Source organism: Nannobrachium achirus, assembly GCF_963921795.1.
Source record: "Nannobrachium achirus genome assembly, chromosome: 22".
Classification (NCBI taxonomy): domain Eukaryota; kingdom Metazoa; phylum Chordata; class Actinopteri; order Myctophiformes; family Myctophidae; genus Nannobrachium; species Nannobrachium achirus.
In genome coordinates, this window is record NC_137829.1 from 52,721,719 (window position 1) to 52,746,622 (window position 24,904).

Here is a 24,904-nt window from a genome sequence, read left to right on the forward strand (position 1 = left end):
GAAAAAGTAGAAAGAAATTGTGATATTTTATCATGAACATTAGTGAGGACCTATTATATGAAGATAGGTTGAAAAGTGGTGGAGTGCCCCTTTAAGCATCACCTCTTTCCGTTACCATAAAAACCTCTCGAGGTTATCCTTGTGTACACTTGTGTTTTTTGTCATTATTCTGATGTTACTGTCTTTCTTAACTGCCTTTATTAATTTGACTACATTTATTGTACTGTTATTATCTCTTTTGGTATTTTGGTAAGGCGTATTTACTGAGGAACTTTTTATTATTCTTATTCGTATTTGTACTTTGTTGACTAGCCATTTCATATTTTAACCAGTAGAGATACTGGTAGACTGTATTTACAGGCTTTAAGCCTTTTTCATTAGCCCAGATCTGAGCCTTTAACCCATTTAGGCCTAGAAATGATTGAATGCTTTAACCAGTGAAAAATAGCAGATTATACAAGCTCGCAGCGCGGCACCGAGTGCCGCGCTGCGAGCTTGTAGATCTGCTATTTTTTTGAAAAAGTCGTGAAAATGTGTGCAAATCTTTGAATATATGTATTTTCAAAGTGAACGTTTGTAACTCAAATTTTGCTTCTGGGGGGTCCCTGGAACTAGATATTTTGAGTTGGGGGTCCGTGGCCAAATACATATCATTGACATGAAAAGGTTTGAGAACCACTGACATAGTGGTCTCTCAAGAACAGACGAACTGAGCTCCAGTTAAGTGAAAAGGACCTTTTCTTTGACGATGGCTGGCCAGATTGCTGACATAGAAACATAGGTTTTTCCAAAAACCTTAAGAAGGATTCAAAAGACACTTATAGAATTGGGTCAAAATTCAAATTTTCACGATTTTTTCAAAAATAGCAGATCTACAAGCTCGCAGCGCGGCACTCGGTGCCGCGCTGTGAGCTTGTAAATCTGCTATTTTTCAATAGTTAAAGCATAAAATATTGTGTCATAATGTGTTCAGGCCTAAATATGGTACCATGCTACTTATAGATCTGGTGGGTCTATTGCGACAATCAACCCAGCTGTTGCGCATGTCTTATTGATATGTTTCCTCTGTCCGGTTATTTAACTGGCTAGCCTGCTCTGTACTTCACTTTAGACTGATGAAGACTCAGAAGGGGGTCGAAACGTCATGATTTGAATTTAATAAAGAACTATCTCCAACTATTAATCCAGGTTTACAGTCTAAAATTAATCACTGATTTAGTGAAAACTAGGTTTAAAGTTTGATGCAACTCGATTAAAACCTTGATTTAAACCAGGTTAAGGCTTAATTCGTCTTGGTGCAAACGGCCCTCAATGGAGTGTCTCCTTGTACAACAACAGATGTCTCTTTCTTCCACTTTTGCCAGACGTTGTGAGTTTGGGGAGAGTGGGTGGAGAGTAGGGAGTGGGTGGAGAGTAGAGATGTTACCGATCAATCGGCAATGGATCGGATCGGGCCGATCTAAGCGTGATCGGCGATAATCGGTGGTTTAGATCAAAAGGTAAATTCACAGATCCGATCCGATCGGTGCATCCGATCAACCAGCTGTTCAGTATGCCCACTTGAGGCCATTTTGGGGTATTGATTTCCACAGTGCTGAAGGAATAATTAGTTACTGCTATGATAATAAATACATAGTAATGCTGGTAAATAACTATGAGGCAAATATATAAATGAATTCATGAGTGAATTAATTAATTAAAGTTAAAACATTAACATTTAGAAAATATAAATAATATATAAATAATAACTTGATCGGATCGGTGATTGATCGGTATTGGGTGATCAAACTTTTGTGATCGGTGCTCGGTTCCAAAAAATCACACTTGTGTGAACTGAGCGGTGGAGGCTGCGTGTGTGTGTGTGTGTGTGTGTGTGTGTGTGTGTGTGTGTGTGTGTGTGTGTGTGTGTGTGTGTGTGTGTGCGTGCGTGCGTGCGTGTGTGTATTTGTGTGTGTGAATGTGAGTGTGAGTGTGCCTAGCTGGCCTGAACAACAGCGCCCCTCCCTTAACATGTGTGGTCAGAAAAGGTATAGCAGCCAGGCTACATACACCACAGGCTACATACAGACAGACAGACAGACAGACAGACACACACACACACACACACACACACACGGATACACACACGGCCACGCTATGGAGACGGTGTGACCACCGCTCAAAAACCTGATCGGACCATCCCTAGTGGAGAGTGGGTGGAGAGTGGGTGGGTCCTGGTTATGTAAGCCTGTTCTGTCCTGGGCAAGGGGCAAGTTCTGCCGATTTAAAATGACTCCAATACGGAAGTAAAACTTCCTATGATTGGCCGCTAGTTGCGCTGTTTTCCCCCTCGGCCGATAGCAAAAAGAATTGTTCACCATTGGATCCCATTCATTTTCCCCTTTCGTGTTCTAACCTTAATTAACATTTTCATGAATACTTTATGGTTCCTATCGCTAGTTATCGCTAGCCTTTCAATCACCATCATATGCGTTTTGTCGAAATTTGGTCCAATGTATTTTAAAATAAATTATAAAGTTGCGGGGTGGGGGCGGGGCCGACTTCTGATGAAACTGATCTGCGGCCAGCCTGCATGCACTGATGCACAATTCGGTTACCCAGAGCAGAGCAGATCTAACAACTCGTCGTAATGCGACGCACTGTTAGCTAGATCGGTTTATTTTGTACAACGGCGTGTAAACATTTTTACAAAATAAATCTATTATACAAACCCAGGTTACAATGTACATTTAGCAGACGCTTAATCCAGAGCTATTAAAATGAGTGAGGACATAAATAAACACACATATATTCTCTATAATTATATAAATGTTAAAACATGGTTTTTGTTAATTCGCCTACAATGTATTTACTCTTATAGGCATATCAGCCACAAATACACGACTTGGTATTTATTTATTATGAAGGCTACCTACTGCCCGATTGTGTAACAAGCCTATATATAATGCCACCAAAACAATGCGTCTTTATTTGTTTTTTCTCGTCTTGATTTGTGCAAGTATGGCATGCCATTAAGCTAATAGCCCTACATAAACATATCGACACCAGACAACATATTAGTGGCCACTTACAGCCAAAATAGCCTATGTTCTAAGCCAAGGGAAGCCTATATTATTTTATAAACTCCTCTTTAACATTGGCATATGGCATTCTTGATAATTTGTCAATCATATGCCTACCACAGACTTACTTTACATTAGGCCTACTTCAGACCATTTATCAAATATTTCATGTAACATTTTGGAAACTGAAAACAGCACTTTTTATATGAAGTTGCATGTCCTGCTATCCTGTATAATTGCCATACCTCATATACCTGTTGTTGGAGCCAGGATGGGAGATCTCGGTCGGGAGCTCTTTTGGAATTTGAAGTTGGTCATAGCAGACTTCAGCGACGTGATGTTATGGCAATTATCTGGCTTTTTGTAGGTTTAGAACGGCTATTAGGTAATAATGTATTTCTCCCAAGTAACCACTCGTATATAAAGTGGTATAGCCTATAATATAATATAAAACTAAAAAGAAACACTCAACATTTAGCCTCACCAAATGGTATTAATTAAAACATTTGAAAATAACACTGAGGCTACAGTATAATTGTCAATAGAACAGTCTGCAGCACGTCAAACTAAGTTAGCACTTACATTCACTCACACATACAAATGTCACACAAATTTGCATAGGAACGCACACAAATAGACATAGGTTGATCTCACATTTTATTTCCAAAATATAAACCAGAATGAAATTGACTGAATCAAAGAGGAGGAATATGCTGAATGATGTAGGCCTGCTACTGTAAAAAACCTCAATCAAACAAATGACATGAATCAAGCGCATTTACGATCGCTGATTGAAATAACCTCTTTAGCCTCCCGGAATAATTAACCCACGATACTGCATGTCAGCTTAATAATTAGTTCATGAATCCATTCGTGAATCCAGCTTCTCTTCTACTGTAGGCTACTTAGCATGTCACAATCACAGACTGTAGTCACAATGGACAATTCATATGCATATTGCATCCATTCCTACATTAATCGCATTGTTAACATAGGTGTCAAATTGTTGTCAGCTTTTGTTAAGAGGTGTGACTGAGAACTATGAATGCAACTATGAACTATATATGATGTTTATAGGACTGAGGTTGCATTGCAATCTCAGTCCTATAAACATCACAAATCCCTGTTAATAAATATGAATAAACACATGCATATTTCTCTGGACGAATGCCTCTTTGCTTTGTGAAAAGTCTAGTGGACAATTAGCCCCATATAACCTCGAGACACAACAGTATGCAGCGACGGGTGAGGTTCTATATGGGGCTAGTGGACAACTGGATTATTATAAGACCCAGCGGAACTACACGGGCACTTTCAAAAGTGGAGTCCTCAACAAGGCTTCCATGCGGGGTACAGAGTCCTAGACGGCCCGGTCAGGTTAGCGGTAGCCTCGGGAACCCAGGCTTGGTTAGCGGCGGCTGCAGCGGCTACTCCAGAGTCCAAACGTTTCGGTGCTCAAATCTCCGTGGCAAAATGAAAAAGTTATTCGGACATTTACTGTCACTGCGGTCCGTCTGTGTCATAAACTGTAGAAAAATAGGCTGTGTGTTGTTGTTGTTGTTGCGTTGTTGGCTTGTGGGCGATCCACGTTTTCTTCTTCGTCTGCTGTATTTTCGGCAGAGCTCAACACATTCTCCCAAGTATCCTTGCGTTGCACGTGACCGTTGGCAGCCAATAGCATCTCTGGTAGCATTACAATTCTATTTATTTCTATGATGGCGACACCCATTTCAAGGCGTGGAAAAGGGCCGTTTGCGCTGCATAGAAACCAATGGCGTCATTTCGTCCATATTTTTCTACAGTCTATGGTCCTGGGAGAGTTTATCCAGGAAGAGGAGACGAGGGCTGCAGATCACTGACCTCGAGACCATAACATATCAGCAAAACAAAGTCAGATCCCAAACGGTCAAACCGGGCCTCAAATGTCCACCGTCGAAGTGGACAGAAGGAGTCAACTTTTTGTGTTTTTATTATTTTAAAAGAGAGATGTCGTCCAACATCTTTTCAGCTGCTGCGTCAGAGGAGGAACAGCCACAGATCTACCAGCGAGCCGTGCTGAAGCAGCCTGTGATAAAGTTACACAGAATAGGTGCGTGCGTGTCTTTGTGTCCCCGCCTGAACTATTTTCTTTCATCTTCTATAGAAACAGATGTACAGAATTGTTGTCAGTAATCGGTGGAGTAATGCAGTAATGCTCCGAATGTAGATAAGCACTTTGTGTTTGTGTGTGTGTGTGTGTGTGTGTGTGTGTGTGTGTGTGTGCGTGTGCGTGTGCGTGTGTGTGTGTGTGTGTGTGTGTGTGTGTGTGTGTGTGTGTGTGTGTGTGCGCGTGCGTGCCTGCGCGCGTGCGTGCGCGTGTGCTTGCGTGCGTGCATTGCGAGAGAGAGAGAGAGAGAGAGGAATCCATGGCAGTTGCAGCTCTCATCCTAAATTAAGAACATTATCAGATGGATATAGAACACAGCTTGTATGTTATGGGTATTGAGTCTATATAATAACATTTGTGCTCAATATATGAGATTGTCATATCATGCACTTGTGACCTTTTGTACTTTGTTGAATATGACAGGAAGGTAACAGTTCAGGACAAGGAGACAACGCAGCTGCAACCTTGCACGTACGCACGCACGCACGCACGCACGCACGCACGCACGCACACACGCACACACACACACACACACACACACAGGACATTTGTGGGAAGGATTTGGAGGCGCTCCCAGGGCTGACCAGGCTTGGCAAGAAGCAGGCATACTTTTTTGGAGCTGTGTGGAACACAAGCTCCCTATACGTGGCCGTGTGTGTGTGTCTCCGTCCGTGTATGTAGCCCCAAAGTTTGGCACGCTACTCCTCCCACAGTTTTTGCACCACACACTCGCGCCATATGTCAAATCGACCGGCTTACTCGGGAATTGTGTGCTAGTAACTTGCTAAGAGAAAGGTTCTATAGTTTAATTGATATTAACTCATCCAGAGCCCAGGACATTAACGGATTAGGGGGTCCAGAGTGCCCCCTCCCGGCCCCATTAACGGCCATTGTCTTATTTTGAAGGCCAGAAGTCTAGACCGGAAGTACTTCCGGTCTGACGTCATCGGATCCTGCGACGGAAGCGTTCATTGTTTACGTGGTGCCATGCTGGATTGCATAGGAGCGTTTATACATGTGTTTTATAAGCGAGCATCTGCCTCCATCTTCGCTTCTAAAGTGTTGTTTTGAGATAATGGACATTAAAGATGAGATCGGCCGTCCACCTCAATGTTATGGGATGACTATTGTGTGCTCGTGGAGCCGTGATGATGACAAATCAGCGCGGATTTCGTCTCCGGAGCGTCGGCCATTGTACTAGGTATTTTTACTCGCCGTTACAGTAATATATTACTTTTCGCGCGACATCGCGCATTCGGCACTATACGTACTCTAGTACTTATTGCGTGACATCACGCGAAAGGCACTGGATGAGTTAATTTATTAGTGAATTAATTTTCCCCATTGACTTATAATGGGAATTGCAAAAACTCACATTCAAGTATTTTTCTCTCGTAAACCATAGGAGCTACAGTTTCAAACCTCGGAGAGGAGATTTTAAGAATTAATCCAAAAATAATTACATCACTCGGCCTCATGGTGGCGTTATAACGGCCCACTTTGCGTTTTGCCCCGTAACTCTGGAACCGTATATCGGAAAATTAAAAATCTTTTTTCCCTGGATTCCTTGGGTCAAGACGCATCTCCCCATATAGGTCACGCCCATTTGCGCCAGGATAGATTTTCCGCCATCTTGAATTTTCTCCAAAACACACTTTTTGCTCCTTTTCCAACATATTTTCTTCAGACACACACACACACACACACACACACACACACACACACACACACACACACACACACACACACACACACACACACACACACACACACACAGCTCCACTTCGAACAGAGGTTCGATTTTTTATAGTGATATGGCGTTTTTTGGAAGTACAATATAGTACATATCAGAGGCAAACGGTGCTGAGAATTGTTTCAGTAAGAACAACTGAGGCTGTGATGAAAGAGATAGCAAAGCACATAGCTAGGGCTGTCACAATTATTACATAATCGTCTAATCGTGATTATTTGACATTATCGCAATTATTTTGTCATAATCGTCATAATCGTGAATGTTGAAAAATGTCCGAAATAGTGGAAATAGCAGATCTACAAGCTCACAACGCGAGACGCGTTGTGAGCTTGTAGATCGGCTATTTCCACTATCAAAGTTATTTTTTAAGTAGTAAGTTGTCAAATATGTCAGTAATGTATGTGTGTGTTTAGGTTATGTATCATATCTGCCATATGCAACTTCAAAGCCTAAAAGCCAAACAGAAATGTAATTATCAACGACAAAAACACAATTAAATCGTTAATCGCCAATTATTTGAGTGACAATTAATCGTCCTGTAAAATGTCATATCGTGACAGCCCTACATAGCACAAGCATACTGTATATGTCCGGGTGTCCATAGACACGTCAGACGCAGCTAGTCTCTCGATACAGACTTCTGCATTAATGCAAAAGGGAAAAGGGCGACAGAACTTTTCCTTGACGATGGCGAGCCAGATTGGAGGCAGCTGACATGCAGAGGGGAAGCAACCAGAATAGCAGAAGACTTCAAGTATTTATGCATAGATTGACTTCGCCATCCCAAGGGATGGGAGGAGGGATATAGTTTAAGCTCTGTCACACATGACGGAATTCATATCAAACATGATAGCACAAAGAATATACATTCATTGATTGTCAATCATCAGCAGGGGCGTCACACCAAATTCTGGGCCCTGGGTACAAGGATTCACTGCGGGCCCCTCATGAATGTTAACTATTGAAAAATAGCATTTATACAAGCTCACAGCGAGCTTGTAGATCTGCTATTTTTGAAAAATCGTGAAAATGTGTGCAAGAAACTTATGTTTCTATGTCAGTGGTGCTCAAACGTGTTCATGTCAAGGACCCCCAAGATGATATGTATTTGGCCACAGCTAGACCCCCATCTCAAAATATTTAGTTCCAGGGACCCCTCCCCGGAAGCAAAATTTGAGTTACAAACGTTCGCTTAAAAAAATGCATATTCAAAGATTTGTGCACATTTTTACGACTTTTCAAAAATAGCAGATCTACAAGTTCGCAGTGCGGCACTCAGTGTAGGGATGCAGGAAAAAATCGATTTGAACTCGAATCGTGTTTCTAACATGGTAAGATTCAGAATCGATTCTCATTTTCCAAAAATCAATCTTTTTATTAAATATTATTTATTAGATATTGTGATTTTTATGATTTTTATTTAGATTTTTTTATTACGATAATGTATAAGCCCTGCTTCGTCATACAAGGCTGTCGCAGAGGAGTAGTGAAAACAGATGATCTACAAGCACACAACGCCTCGCGGTGTGTGCTTGTAGATCGGCTGTTTTCACTAGTTTAAGTCATTTTTTAAATGATAAATGCAAAACGAACGGTTTTGGACATACAAGGTTTCCACCCGACAACGACGATAAATGCTACAGTATTACCTTGAATGGAGCGTCCTGCTCCTCCTCCGAGTCACAGACTGATCAACACTAGTTTGAGGGTCCCGGTTTTAGGGAACAGTGGGCTTGTGTGTGAGCAGTGTGAGCTTGTATATCTGCTATTTTTCAATAGCTAAAGTTACTATAGGGCCCCTCCACCACCTTGGGCCCTGGTAACTCAGTCCCACTTTCCCTTGTGACGCCCCTGAGCATCAGACAGAAACAATACAGACAGAGCAGGGGCGAAATTAGATCTTATTCTGCATGGGTTTTCAGATCAAAAGGGCCCTGTACCGCCCATAGATTAGGAGATTAGAGACCCCTGATATATTGGAAATGACAAAATACATATCGTCGTTGTCGGGTGTAAACCTCATATCTCCAAGTTTCAAATTTGTATGTTCTTTCGCAAAGCAAAGCCCTGCTTCATCGTACAAGGCTGTCGCACAAAAATAGTGAAAACAGCAGATCTACAAGCACACATCGGCTGTTTTCACTAGTTTAAATCATTTTTAAAATGAAAAATGCAAAACGAACGGTTTTGGACATACAAGGTTTTCACCCGACAATGACGATAATTTATAATACTTTCCCCAGTAGGGGGGCCCTTGGGTTTATTAAACCCATCAACCCTATACAAATTACGCTTGTGAGACAGAGAGATCAAAGAGGTCAAAGGTTATCTCCCAGGACAGCTGAGGACAGTGGGTCAGCATTGACTGGACTGTGTGCAGGGGCGTCACAACACAAGGGGTAGGAAAGTGGGACTGAGTTACCAGGGCCCAAGGTGGAGGGGCCCTAAAACTTTATCCATTGAAAAATAGCAGATATACAAGCTCACAGCGCGGCACCGAGTGCCGCGCTGCGAGCTTGTTGATCTGCTATTTTTGAAAAGTTGTGAAAATGTGTGAAAATCTTTGAATATATGTGTTTTTTTAAGCAAACATTTCTAACAAAAATTTTGCTTCTGGGGGTCTCTGGAACTAAATATTTTGAGATGGGGGTCCGTGGCCAAATACATAATCAATCATCTTGGGGGTCCTTGACATAGGTTTCTTGCACACGTTTTCACGATTTTTCAAAAATAGCAGATCTGTGAGCTTGTATATCTGCTATTTTTCAATAGTTAACATTCATGGGGGGCCCGCAGTGAATCCTTGTACCCAGGGCCCAGAATTTGGTGTGACGCCCCTGACTGTTTGTGTAAAGTGTCTTAAAGCAATCTTAGCCCTTTGCCGTCCATGTCTTTGTTGGATTGATTGATTGATTGATTGATTGATTGATTGATTGATTGATTGATTGATTGAAAAATGTATTAGAAGACTGCAATAGAAACAAGTACAAATGACAGTACAAATCACTGGTACAAGGTCAACTAAAAGGAGATCCTAGAAAGCCGAGGCTTATTTCCACAGGAACCACACTTTAAGTATCTCATATAACATTGAAAGACAGACGGATAGAACATAGTACTTTATCTAGGATAATATCAATTTCAAAAGCAGAACAAGCATAACATCAGATACAAAGGCAGAAAAAAAGGGTGGGGGGAGCATGGGGGCTTAGTCTATTTACAAGTCACGGGTAGCAGCCGCCTGAAGGTGACTTTTCATACCAATTTTGAAGGAGGCTAGGGATTTGCTCTCCTTTAAGGCTTGCGGGAGGGCGTTCCACATGTTGATGGTGTAGCAGGAGAACGAGTTAGAGCCTTGTTTAATGTTAAATCTACGTTGATGATGATTAGTGCGGAGCTGCCTCTGGTGTTGTGATCATGAACATCCTTGACCTTTAAAGGTACTCTTACATCTAACGACTTTGAAAAGATTTCTCAATCGTAATAAAATCGAGGCTAGTCGCGGCGCGCTCCCGTGACTCAGTCGTTACTCAATCGTTAAATGTGAGGTAGTGGTCCGACTCGATTTTTACCCCAACTTGAGAGCCAGATTCTGTTACGAGAATATCAAACTGGTTTAATATTTTCACAAATCGGGGCTGAGTCTGAATGAATACAATGATAGCCTAGCCTACAACCAAAACAGAACAAGCCAAAAGCCAAGCCATTCATTCCCCAAAAGACGCTGCCTGAGCTGCCAGCCTGGTCGTTGTTGGTGCGGCTACTACGACAACCCTTTATTAGTTATTTCTCCGCATTTCCATTATTCCAAACATTCAACGTTGATAATAGTTGAAAGGATCAATCTGCGCCGGCTAGACGGAGAGGAGAGAACTAGAGAGGAGAGGCACAGAGGGCTGGGGGAGGAAGGTGGAGCTCGGTGTGTGTGTGTGTATGTGTGTGTGTGCACTGCATGTGCAGTGATGGGAAAAGTAATCAAGTAAACGTATCAATACTGCAATACTGTGATGCGACGCGCTGTGACTGAGCTTGTAGATCATCTATTTTCATTTATGGTTAGCCTAATTCTTTATAATAATATTATAATTTATTTAGGAACACAAGGCTATAATAGGCATATTTCAGCAAATAAAAGGGAATCTTGAACCAGTCTTTACAAAATCTTTAGAGGCATACACATCTAACAACTGAAATCTTTGAAAAATCATCCTACAGTCTTTGGGGAGTCTTTTTCAAATCTTATAGTGAGGGGTAGTCTTTAAGAAATCTTTCCCACATCTGTCCACAATCTTACCAAAGTTGTTAGGTGTAAGGCTAGCTTAAGAAGTAGTGTGTCAGGTACATGGGTATCTTGGAGGTGTAGTGTATCTTGTACACCAGGCCCATTAAGCAAAGACTACTGCTGGGAGAGAGTCATACTGCAGTTGTGTATTTATAACCTATACATACATTGTTGTTAGCTAGCATAAAATTCAACCGTAACAATAGCTCTTAGTGATATTACAGATATGAAGGCTGAGACGGCCAAACTGACATGGAGGTTGGGTGACTCAAGGCTGTGGTTGCCAAGTCACGCAGTGGTCTGAGCTGGGAGCTACAGTATATTTAACCCATTTAGGCCTGAACACATTATGACGCAATATTTTATGCTTTAATTATTGAAAAATAGCAGATATACAAGCTCACAGCGCGGCACCGAGTGCCGCGCTGCGAGCTTGTAGATCTGCTATTTTTGAAAAAAATGTGAAAATTAGAATTTTCTATAAGTGTCTTTTGAATCCTTCTAAGATTTTTGGAAAAAAACCTATGTTTCTATGTCAGCAATCTGGCCAGCCATCGTCAAAGAAAAGGTCCTTTTCACTTCAGTTAGTCTGTTCTCGAAAGACTACTATGTCAGTGTTTCTCATAATTTTTCATGTGAAGGACCCCCAAAATGATATTTATTTGGCCACGGACCCCCATCTCAAAATATCTAGTTCCAGGGACCCCACCCAGTAGCAAAATTTGAGTTACAACCATTCGCTTTGAAAATACATATATTCAAAGATTTGCACACATTTTCACGACTTTTTTCAAAAATACGTACTTGAAATGGGAAATAGTGGGGAAAAAGGTCATCCCATTATGGGAGTGGTATGTTTTTGGGGTTATTTGTAATGCTACTGACTCTTGAAAACAAAGCATTGCATTGGGTGGTTTGCTTACTTTAGAGACCATGAAGGGAGCTGACAGGGCCATTTTTTGTCAATCAATCAGTCACCAAGATGTGATATATTTTTCTTTACATTTTAATTAGATATTTTTAGGGCATGCCATGTGATCTACCTGCACAGCCTTTGTGATATACTGTTAGATCACAATCTACCTTTTGGGCACCCCTGCCTTAGACCTTTCATGGCAATCGGACACTGCATGCATGATTTGAAGCATTGTGTTCCAAAAATGTGTTTTGCTAAAGTCTACCTGCTGGTGGCGCGATAACAGGCCAATGTGAAAAGGGTAGCATTTGTTCCTTGACATAGTGGGAATATGTGTGGCAAATTTCACGGTAATCGCAAGCTGCGTTGATGATTTGAGGCATTTTGTTCAAAAACAGAGCAATCCTGCAAACTTTGGAAGCTAATATAAGCCAATCAGGATGGATTTTTGGAGAAAATCTGAAGGAGTAATATCCAAAAATTTGTTTTACATAAGTCGGCCCAAAGGTGGCGCTATAAAAGCCTGATGTGAAAAATGCAGTGAAAAGGTTTTTCCTTGGCCTCTAGGGAGTGCGTGTACAAAGTTTGACCCTGATCGGTGGAGTTATAGGTAAAACCACAAATTGGCCTGTTATAGCGCCACTATGAGGCTGATTTCAAACATTTTAAGTGGCATTTCTTCCTCGGCCTAGTGGGAACATGTGTGCACGATTTCGTGTTAATTGCACTCTGCATTTGTGATTTGAGGCATTTGTCCAAAATGGACCAATCTTACAATTAAGCCAATATCAGCCAATCAGGATGGAATATGGACAATCAGACAGATCCGTTTTGGACAAAATCTGTAGGAGTAGTGTACAGAAATGTGTTTTGCAAACATCGGCCTCATGGTGGCACTAGAACAGGGCCATTTGAAAAATGTGGGGCAGAGGTTCTGGATTGGCATCCAGGGAGTGTGGCAGACCAAAGACCAGATGGAGGGATTATATCTCCAAACTGGCTTGGGAACGCCTCGGTATACTCCCTGGGGGAGTGGAGGAAGTTGCTCGGGATAAGGAAATCTGGCGGTCTCAGTTGGAACTATTACCCCCGCGACCTGATTCCGGATAAGCGGTTGAAGATGGATGGATGGATGGATGGATGGAGTGTGTGTTCTCATTTTGGCACCGGTGATTAGCTGTTAACAATCTCGGAGGACGGACGGACGGACGGACGGACTGACGGACGGACGCACAGACAGAGGCGAAAACATTATCTCCCCCTGCCTTCGGTTGGTGGAGACAATAATATTCGATTATCTGTAGGCCTATTGTAGTTGTAAATGGGCAATATTGAGCATAGAAATTCCTCTCATTAATGATGATATGTGTTAACACAGCTTGGAGTAAAGCTTTAAGTAATGTTTCTGGTTCCATTTGATGTTCTAGAGCAGGGTTCCCCAATTAGTTTTCCCCAAGGGCCGAATTAAGCCGAGGGCCACAACATTGCAGGGGGCGACAGCGGCGTTCCCGCTACTCCAGCGACAGTTTTCGTCGGGTGAAAATGTTGTTTGTCCAAAACCGTTCGTTTTGAATTTATCGTTTTAAAAATGATTTAAACTAGTGAAAACAGCCGATCTACAAGCATACAACGCCTCGCGGTGCGAGGCGTTGTATGCTTGTAGATCGGCTGTTTTTACTACTTTTGTGCGACGGCCTTGTATGATTTGCGAAAGGACTTACACATTTGGAGATACGAGATTTCCACCCGACAATGACAATATACTAGTGTTGTTGCTGCTCTTATACCACCATTATTACTGGGGTTGGTGTGGGCCAGACAGTAGCCCCCCTCGGGCCGCAAATGGCCCGCGGGCCGCCTATTGGGGAACCCTGTTCTAGACATTATGCCCTTGTTCCATTACTTAAATCAAACAATCTAGAATGGTCACAGTTAGTACAATTTATGTTTCATTGAAGCGAAATTGATAAAAAAAAATAAAAAATACCCCCCTGCTTCGTGTTTATAGGGTATTTATTTATGTTCCTGTGACATGTGTGAACAGGATGCTTAGATGAACATTTTGTTTGCGGTTTTTTATCGGCAATGCCAGAGTCGGTCACCTTTATCACCTGCTCTGTGTCAAATTGGTACAACATGGGTGAAGTAAAGTCTTATCCACCTGTGGTCATAAGGCTGCTTGACTCCAATACATTAAGACCAGTCACATGTCAATTTAGATCATCTTAAATGTCAGGCCAATTGAGGTTTAAAAAAAAATGTGTTTTATACTTTATTGGAAGCTGTTGTAATGGTGTAAACATGTCCACAGGCTGAGTGTGGCTGTCGTTGCGGTATCATGAGGCGGTAATATGATTCACATTAGATGGCACAGTTTTATTGAAAACCTTGATGACCTGTAAATAGCTGCACCAAACGAGATATGGTCCGTCCTTTAAAATATTGATATGAAGGTGGTCACGAGGTCAGTGCAACTAAAATGGTTAAACATAGTTTCCAAAGGGAATATTAGTTGGCCACATTAGACCTAGGCCTGGGGAGGGTAAATTGGTTCAAATCATGTTAAAACTATTGAGGAATTACAATTAGCTTACCTAGTGAGAATTGTTTCAGTAAGAACAACTGGGTCGGGTTTTCTGGTGTATTTTTTGAATCACAAACATAATAAAAGTGTGTGATCTGTTCCATGGCAGCCGAGGCTGTGATGAAAGAGATAGCACAGCACATAGCACAAGCAGGGGCGTCACAAGGGGTAGGAAAGTGGGACTGAGTTACTGGGGCCCAAGGTGGAGGGGCCCTAATAACTTTATCTATTGAAAAATAGCAGATATACAAGCTCACAGCGCGGCACCGAGTGCCGCGCTGCGAGCTTGTAGATCTGCTATTTTTGAAAAGTTGTGAAAATGTGTGAAAATCTTTGAATATATGTATTTTTTAAGCGAACATTTCTGGGGGGTCCCTGGAACTAAATATTTTGAGATTGGGGTCCGTGGCCAAATACATATCATCTTGGGGGTCCTTGACATAGGTTTCTTGCACACATTTTCACGATTTTTCAAAAATAGCAGATATACAAGCTCGCAGCGCGGCACTCGGTGCCGCGCTGTGAGCTTGTATATCTGCTATTTTTCAATAGTTAACATTCATGGGGGGCCCGCAGTGAATCCTTGTACCCAGGGCCCAGAATTTGGTGTGACGCCCCTGACTGTTTGTGTAAAGTGTCTTAAAGCAATCTTAACCCTTTGCCGTCCATGTCTTTGTTGGATTGATTGATTGATTGATTGATTGATTGATTGATTGATTGATTGATTGATTGAAAAATGTATTAGAAGATTGCAATAGAAACAAGTACAAATGACAGTACAAATCACTGGTACAAGGTCAACTAAAAGGAGATCCTAGAAAGCCGAGGCTTATTTCCACAGGAACCACACTTTAAGTATCTCATATAACATTGAAAGACAGACGGATAGAACATAGTACTTTATCTAGGATATCAATTTAAAAAGCAGAAAAAGAATAACATCAGATACAAAGGCAGAACAAAAGGGTGGGGGGAGCATGGGGGCTTAGTCTATTTACAAGTCACGGGTAGCAGCCGCCTGAAGGTGACTTTTCATACTGATTTTGAAGGAGGCTAGGGATTTGCTCTTCTTTAAGGCTTGTGGAAGGACGTTCCACATGTTGGATGGTGTAGCAGGAGAACGAGTTAGCGCCTTGTTTAGTGTTAAATCTACGTTGATGATGATTAGTGGAGCTGCCTCTGGTGTTGTGATCATGAACATCCTTGACCTTTAAGAAGTAGTGTGTCAGGTACATGGGTATCTTGGAGGTGTAGTGTATCTTGTACACCAGGCCCATTAACACTCGGGTGACTGAAAAAAAAAAAAAAAAAAAACTACCACTCTGACTGCATTTATAGGTCAAATTGACAGGTAAATTATCTCCCTTTTTTGCCCAGGAGAACAACTCCTCCTCCCCTGCTGCCAGCGGGGGTTCTATTGTCTGTTGTTCTATTGACATTAGAACCCCTGCTGGCAGCAGGGGAAGAGGTGTTGCTCTCCTGGGCAAAAATTTGACCAATTTGACCTATAAATGCAGTCAGAATGGTATAAATGTATATTATTTCATACTTAGGAAATGTTTCAGAAGGGGGAAAAAAACGAGAACATATATCTTGAGTATTTAGGAAAAGTCATGGAAGGGGAGATTTCTGAGACCTTCACGGGGAGAGTTATTGCACTTTGCAATCTCAAAATCGGCCAAAATTACCTCTTAGTCACCCATGTGTTAAGCAAAGACCACTGCTGGGAGAGAGTCATACTGCAGTTGTGTATTTATAACCTATATACATTGTTGTTAGCTAGCATAAAATTTAACCGTAACAATAGCTCTTACTGATATTACAGATATGAAGGCTGAGACGGCCAAACTGACATGGAGGTGGGGTGACTCAAGGCTGTGGTTGCCAAGTCACGCAGTGGTCTGAGCTGGGAACTACAGTATATTTAACCCATTTCGGCCTGAACACATTATGACGCAATATTTTATGCTTTAATTATTGAAAAATAGCAGATATACAAGCTTGTAGATCTGCTATTTTTTTTTTTTTTTTACGTGAAAATTTGAATTTTGACCCGATTCTATAAGTGTCTTTTGAATCCTTCTAAGATTTTTGGAAAAAAACTATGTTTCTATGTCTGCAATCTGGCCAGCCATCGTCAAAGAAAAGGTCCTTTTCACTTCAACTGGAGCTCAGTCTGTTCTCGAGAGACTACTATGTCAGTGGTTCTCATAATTTTTCATGTGAAGAACCCCCAAAATGATATTTATTTGGCCACGGACCCCCATCTCAAAATATCTAGTTCCAGACCCAGCAAGTTCCAGACGCGGTGCGAGGCGGCGTGTGCTTGTAGATCGGCTGTTTTCACTACTTTTGTGCGACGGCCTTGTATGATTTGCGAAAGGACTTACACATTTGGAGATACGAGATTTCCACCCGACAATGACAATATACTAGTGTTGTTGCTGCTCTTATACCACCATTATTACTGGGGTTGGTGTGGGCCAGACAGTAGCCCCCCGCGGGCCGCAAATGGCCCGCGGGCCGCCTATTGGGGAACCCTGTTCTAGACATTATGCCCTTGTTCCATTACTTAAATCAAACAATCTAGAATGGTCACAGTTAGTACAATTTATGTTTCATTGAAGCGAAATTGATATAAAAAAAATTAAATACCCCCCTGCTTCGTGTTTATAGGGTATTTATTTATGTTCCTGTGACATGTGTGAACAGGATGCTTAGATGAACATTTTGTTTGCGGTTTTTTATCGGCAATGCCAGAGTCGGTCACCTTTATCACCTGCTCTGTGTCAAATTGGTACGACATGGGTGAAGTAAAGTCTTATCCACCTGTGGTCATAAGGCTGCTTGACTCCAATACATTAAGACCAGTCACATGTCAATTTAGATCATCTTAAATGTCAGGCCAATTGAGGTTTAAAAAAAAATGTGTTTTATACTTTATTGGAAGCTGTTGTAATGGTGTAAACATGTCCACAGGCTGAGTGTGGCTGTCGTTGCGGTATCATGAGGCGGTAATATGATTCACATTAGATGGCACAGTTTTATTGAAAACCTTGATGACCTGTAAATAGCTGCACCAAACGAGATATGGTCCGTCCTTTAAAATATTGATATGAAGGTGGTCACGAGGTCAGTGCAACTAAAATGGTTAAACATAGTTTCCAAAGGGAATATTAGTTGGCCACATTAGACCTAGGCCTGGGGAGGGTAAATTGGTTCAAATCATGTTAAAACTATTGAGGAATTACAATTAGTTTACCTATGACAGTAACATCTATATGATAGATATGACATTTTATTTATTTGTATTTGTTATTTTGGCCTAATATTTTTTTCATGCTTGAAGTCTACTTCAGGATCTCTCTTAAAGGTGTATTCAGTGATAATGAAAGTGGCCGGGGGCCATCTTGTTCCTTACTGGCCTTACAGCATGGAAATGTTTAGTTTTTTATAGATTTTTTACACCATTATAATGTTCTCGTTTTGATCATTGGACCCAATCACTGAACATCGGTAGGCCTACGTCTCCAGCTTCAGGATATCTATGATACTGATTTACTACCAGACTGTGGCATTTTATGAGTTCAGTAGTTTACGATCGAGGCATTTAGCAGACGTTCTTAATTCAGAGTGACTGTGGTTCTCAAAACGTATTATTTTGACCATCATAACTAAACATCAAAACATAACTACGGCCATACTCTACCCTGATTGGTCGAGGACTGGCTGGCCACCTCTGAAAACGGAATCTAGCTATGCTCGCAACACGGGCCATGGTGGAAGTCCTTATATGGTCAGCACACATTCTAGTGAGGAGAATGAATGGAAAATGTACCAATTATATTTTTATTTGAATGAAATACAATCACTGAATATACCTTTAAAGGGAAATGCATGTTCATGCGGGCTGAAGTGCAAGAGGAATCCTATTTCCAGGGGTGTCGCACCAAATTCTGGGCCCTGGGTACAAGGATTCACTATGGGGCCCCTGTGCTTTAACTATTGAAAAATAGCAGATATACAAGCTCACAGCGCGGCACCAAGTGCCGCGCTGCGAGCTTGTAGATCTGCTATTTTTGAAAAATCATGAAACTCTTTGAATATTTCAAATCCTTCTGAGGTTTTTTGAAAAACCTATGTTTCTATGTCAGTGGAGCTCAAACCTTTTCATGTGAAGGACCCCCAAAATGGTATGTATTTGGCCACGGAACCCCATCTCAAAATATTGAGTTCCAGGGACCCACCAGAAGCTAAATTTGAGTTACAAATGAGTTACAAATGACTACAATCTACAAGCTCGCAGCGCGGCACTCGGTGCCGCGCTGTGAGCTTGTATATCTGCTATTTTTCAATAGTTAAAGTATAAAATAATTAAGGCCCCTCCACCACCTTGGGCCCCTGTAACTCAGTCCCACTTTCCTGCCCCTTGTGACGCCCCTGCCTATTTCTATCCTTAAAGCATTGAAGACAGCTTTATTGATGCCCCCCCACCCTTGGCCCCACTTGCATACTTCTCTTGTGATCTGGACAGCGTCATTCAGTGTTAACCTGTAGACATACAGGACACCCCTGTATCTGCTCATGTGACTTATTCTTTATGCTTTTCTGAAAAGTTCATCTTATAGGATTATTGGCCCTCATACTTTTGGTTTAAGTGATGGCTTTTGGTTTAAGTGATGTTGAATATTGATTTGACACTTGCACTCATGCCGTGTCACTTCCCTGTTTTAGTTTGGTGATTAAATGTGTGAAATGTAATCAAAGGCAGAAATGATGAGGTGATATTATATTATTATGGTATATTGTTTAGTAGTGAATTTGCTAGTTTAAGTCCTGAGAACCATTTAGATAAGATCAGAATGTAGGGAGTAGAGGATGGAAGGTCACAGCTGGCAGCTAGTCAGTGGCCCATTTGTTTTATGGCCGTGTGAAGGAGATAAGGAGTTCTTGGCTTTTTAACAAGCTCTGAGAGGAATGTGTTATTCAGGGACGTGCTGGCCATTGGGAAAAGCGGGACAACTCCCGAACGGCTGGTTCATTCCCGGCCGGTCCAGGCCGGCCATTAGGAAAAAAATACAAATAAAATGTCGGCCTTCGTTCCATTTTGGGGGCTGGGCGGCCAACAAAGTAAATCGTCACTGTCTGGCAGAAACCTCGTATCTCCAAGTTTCACATTTGTAAAATTCTTTCGCAAAGCGAAGCCCTGCTTCATCATACAAGGCCGTTGCACAAAAGTAGTGAAAACAGCAGATCTACAAGCACACAACGCCTTGCGTTGTGAGGCGTTGTGTACTTGTAGATCGGCTGTTTTCACTAGTTTAAATCATTTTTTAAATGATAAATACAAAACAAACGGTTTTGGACATACAAGGTTTCCACCCGACAACGACAAAATATAACTCATGTAATTGGCCCACTGGCTTGTCACTTGTCATGATCTGAAATGGCAAATCTTTGAGTAGCAGCAGAGCTATAGAGATCTCTCGCTCTATAGCGCGCAATGAGGGCCTCTCCAACTCTTTTTCCCGGGGCTGAATCAAGGGCCCAGCACGTCCCTGCATCACACATTGTGAGCTTGTAGATCGGCTCATTTTCAAATGGCCGAAATGTAGGCTATATAGTGATTATTGTATGTTTTGTAATAATTTAAATCTACATTTTTTTTTTAAATAACTATTTATTTTAAATAACTGCAGGGGAGTAAAAGTAGCCTACAGTGTTTTCTTCTGAGATGTAGTGGAGTAGAAATAAAAGCACTGAAAATGTGAAACACTCCAGTAAAAATAGCTCAAAATTGTAGACCCCTACATAAGTATTTGAGTAAATGTACTTAGGTGAGTCATTCCACGAAACTGGTACGATTTGGTCATTTTTTTCGGGAAAATTTGATCGAAATGAATTACTTTTCTGAATAGCCAACACCATTAAGGACATATTTAACATGCGGAAAAACATATTTTCCCATCTCAGGCATTAAATTAATATTTTTATATGGAATAATCCATTCAACAGGGTTGACATTGATAACGGGGTTGAGTGGAACGGGGTTGAGATTTTTTACTCAAGATGGCAATTACTCTACCTGTGGTGATTAGGAGGAGACCACATGGCATGCATGACATTAGGAAATCAGATACATTGTTGAAATAACAAAGATAGTTTTCACAAATTATTGTTTTCTATCTTTATTTCATGTAATGGGGTTGAGTTGTTAAGCTTTACGACCACACTATGAAAGTATAAATGACTATAAATAGGTGTAAAAAGTTGGGAAATGTCCTCTTTCTGCAGCATCTTGCTCAGAAGACTTGTAGAATGCTACTTGTTGTTGATGTCACTAAAGGAGCAGTTCATACTTTTTACAGAGAGGAGAATTACTTTGACGTTGAGTGCGATTGGGGGACGGAGCTATATTATGTGATTTTAATGATAAATCATCTATCTATTAAAATACTAAACATGACCAGCAATAGAGTACATTTAGTCAGGTTTGCTATGTTAAGAAATGTTTATTCGTTGGATTTTTATGGGGATTTGGAAAAATATACATTTTTGGAATATTCAGAGCATGGGGAATCCAAAAATCTTTGTTGCCATTTGCACAGACAACTGCAAAGCCGCCATTTTGGACGTAAAATGGCCGACATAAAATACATAATTTGTGCTATCTTGGCTTCTAGACAACATAGAAACTTAATTAAACATGCCAATCCTATGTTTTCTGGGTCAAGGAATTGAATGAGTAAATGATGGGTGTAAAATATTCTGGACCCCCACCCCCTTTCTGGGGATTATCTATTTTGGGACCACCCAGAACAGTACGCCAGCCAGTTAATGTCCAATTCTCATAATATTAGAGTTGTTTTGTAGGGTTTAAACATCCCGAGCCTTGCATTCCTCCCTGCAAATGCTATGGTGGAGACTGTCAACACTATTAGGGAGCTCTTTAAGAGGATAGGGTGCGGCTTTTGGGGTAACGATAACAAGTGTGTGTGTTGTCATTGTGAGTGCAGTGCAATAAATGGACACGTTCTGCATGCTCAAAGTGAGACGTTTCAGTAACAGCTGTCAACCATAACTGTCTAACGCAAAAAATATATAAATAATAATGAGAATACTAATAAACCATCAAAGTACAATACATAAACCCAGGATACATAAAACATTCAAAGTTTCAACAGTGGAAAAAAAAGATCCCATCAAGATTTGGCGGGCCCCCAGGGGTCCCGGACCCCCTGTGGAAGACCCCTGGTATTTGCTACTACTCCTTTTTGTTTTCAGAGCCGCTGCACCGCCCCTTGCAACCTGCTTTTTGCAGCCACATTTGATGAGCTCAAGTACTGCCATATTTATGAGTTAAAGATAATGATCTCAATGGAAATAAGCCTTGCCTTACCTGAGTTTCCTTTTAGTTGACCTTGTATCAGTGAACTGTACTGTCATGAAACTGTACCTTTACCTATGCAAAACCTCTAATAAATGGAGGGAAAAAAAGCCTTTGGAGCAGGGAGGGCAAAACTTCCACACCCTCCACTCTCTGAATTCCATCTATTTTCTTTGATTGACGGAAGTGCAGGGCAATTTGTCAGGAATGCCAAAGTAGGCATCATAATATGATACCTTCATCAAGGGACATGATTTTGAGGAAGTGCACACTATGAAGAGGCTGATACCCTGATTCCTCATCAAGTCCAATTGCCTCTGCTGCTTATGGTGCTTTGCGAGACATAATTTGTTTGGTCACCCGACACTGATGTCCCCCTGCTGTCAGAAAAAATGGAAATAGATACTGTATATTCTAGCAAGTTCAAGTTATTGGATGTCACAAATGTCAAGGGTTCCTTGGCCTACACAGTTTTTCTAGTGCTGACTGGGGAAGAACATTTGTTGGAACCTCCAAAAAGACATGGGTCAACGCCTACTTGAAGCCTGATAATGATGACAAAGCCATTAACCGCTTCAAGGACCTTGGCAAGGTTTCCATTCCTACTAAGCTTATTAATGGTGAGCTTCCATCAACATTGCAGTCATTGGATCATTTTACATACCATGTTTACTGTTCAAAAGGTCCAACAAACCTGTGCTTACTATTTACTTAGATGGGAACTATTTCTGTCAAATAACTTGGAGGGTGAGATGCTACCTCCAACTCGTGCTGCACTTGCCATATATCCCCTGTGCCAACTACGTTACAATGCGGGATAAATCATACCTGACAAATTGCCCTGAGCTTCCACCAATCGAAGAAAATAGATGGAATTCGAGAGTGGAGGGTATGTTCCAGTCAGGTGTCTTGCCCCCTGCCTTTCATTCTATGCTATGGTGGAGACTGTGTCAACACTATTAGGTTAGACATTGAAGATGACGATGATGAAGACGAATAGATCCTGCATGTCTGAAATGACTGTATTGTAGTGAATCTCTTTGGGCATAATTGACCATGGACTCTTTAAGAGGATAGGTGAGTTTCTGGGTAACATGTCATTAGGTCGAACACTCTTTGGATCGACCACCAAACTCTAACCCAAACCCTAATCCTAACCTCAGTAAAACTCTGCCTAACTCTAACTCTAACCCTAACCCTAAACTTAACCTCAGTAACCGTGACGCGGGTGATTATCTAACCTGCCGATGCTCGTGGGTGATTATCTAACCTGCCGACGCTGTTCGACCCAACTGGAGTTTGACCTATGGGGCAGTCCCCTTCTAGGGTGACAATAACAAAGAGATGTGTGTGTTTTGTTGTCAGTGTGAGTGCAGTGCAATAAATGGACATGTTAGTCTGCACACCCAAAGTGAGAAGTTGCAATACCTTCATTATTGCAATCTCTGTAGAACAGCTGTCAACCATAACACAGAAATAAATCATACTGAGAATACTAATAACCATCAAAGTACAATACATAAACCCTCATAAAAACATTCAAAGTTTCAAAAATGTAAAAAATAAATAAATAAATAAATAAATGAATAAAAAAAAATATATCCCATTAAGATATGGCGGGCCCCCTGTAGTAACTCTGAGGAACCCCCAGGGGGCCCGGACCCCCCGTGGAAGACCCCTGTTATTTGCTAATATATATTAAAATTTTCAGAGCCCAGCTACAACAACTTATATGCTTCAATTATGATCTAATTTAACATTGTTCTGGAGCAGGAGCAGAGCGACTATAGGCTCAGAGGTCTGTCTGGGGGGTCCCAGGTGAGGAAAGACCCCAACCAAAAGTCATAAAGGTTATTCTGGCTGCTTTAAAAGTGTAATGAATTAACTCAGGATGTTTTAAAATGTACAAAACAACTCTAACATTATGAAAATCCAATATTAACTGGCTGGCGTACTGTTCTGGGAGGTCCCAACATAGATAACCCCCAGGAAGGGGGTGGGGGTCCGGAATACATAAAACATAGGATTGGCATGTTTAATTAAGTTTCTAGGTTGTCTAGAAGCCAAGATAGCACAAATTATGTATTTTATGTCGGCCATTTTGAACGGCCAAAATGGCGACTTTGCAGGTGACTGAGCAAATGGCAACAAAGATTTTTGGATTCCCCATGCTCTGAAGATTCCAAAAATGTATAGTTTTACTAATCCCCCAAAAAATCCAACAAAAATACATAGTAAACCTGACTAATTGCTGGTTTTATGTGAATAGCATAATTTATGGATTATTTTAAAATTGCATTAGTTATATCTCAAGTCCACTTTCCTTAGAAGCCATCGGGGACATGAGAAAATGGACAAAATAGGTGGTGTCTACTAAAAAAAGGGAAGATAATTTCTGGAATTAACAATATTAAAGGGAACATTTCAATTAATGATAAAAGCTTTTAAAAATCAATTTTGGTGACCAAATAGATAAAATACAGCTAAAAGGATTAGAGGGACCTCAAATCGTACCGGTTTCGTGGAATGACTCAGTTACTGACTGGCTGCAGGCGAGCCGACTAGGAGAGCTGGTCGCGGCTTTCTCCGCCTCAAAGTACATCAAAATTGAATTTAAGTACCGCAGCTACAGTACTTGAGTAAATGTACTTATACTTTACACTGCGCCCTCACTGCAGGGCAGCCGAGAGCTCTTGCTACTCGCGTCTCTCATCCTCCCATAAGGGCCAAGAAGCCTCTGTCAAAGTGCTTGGTTTAATGTTTTATTTTAATTC

The 24,904-nt window shown here is 41.3% G+C and overlaps 1 protein-coding gene across 4 annotated transcripts in view; it reads left to right on the forward strand.

The window, feature by feature from the left end:
* The window catches only part of LOC308308356 (uncharacterized protein), a 79,845-nt gene that overhangs the window by 49,147 nt on the left and 5,794 nt on the right, over positions 1–24,904 (forward strand). The window contains exons 1-2 of one of the 4 annotated variants that reach the window (XM_080753783.1): positions 4,948–5,151; positions 5,632–5,679. The exons of 2 other annotated variants lie outside the window; for them this stretch is intronic. Coding sequence is in view for 1 of the 2 variants with exons in the window: in XM_080753780.1 (XP_080609906.1) it covers positions 5,071–5,151 (81 nt within the window). In the remaining variant the exon portion in view is untranslated. Of the gene's footprint in view, positions 1–4,947; positions 5,152–5,631; positions 5,680–24,904 lie in introns of those variants that run through there. One more of the 4 variants, XM_080753780.1, reaches the window with a different exon arrangement.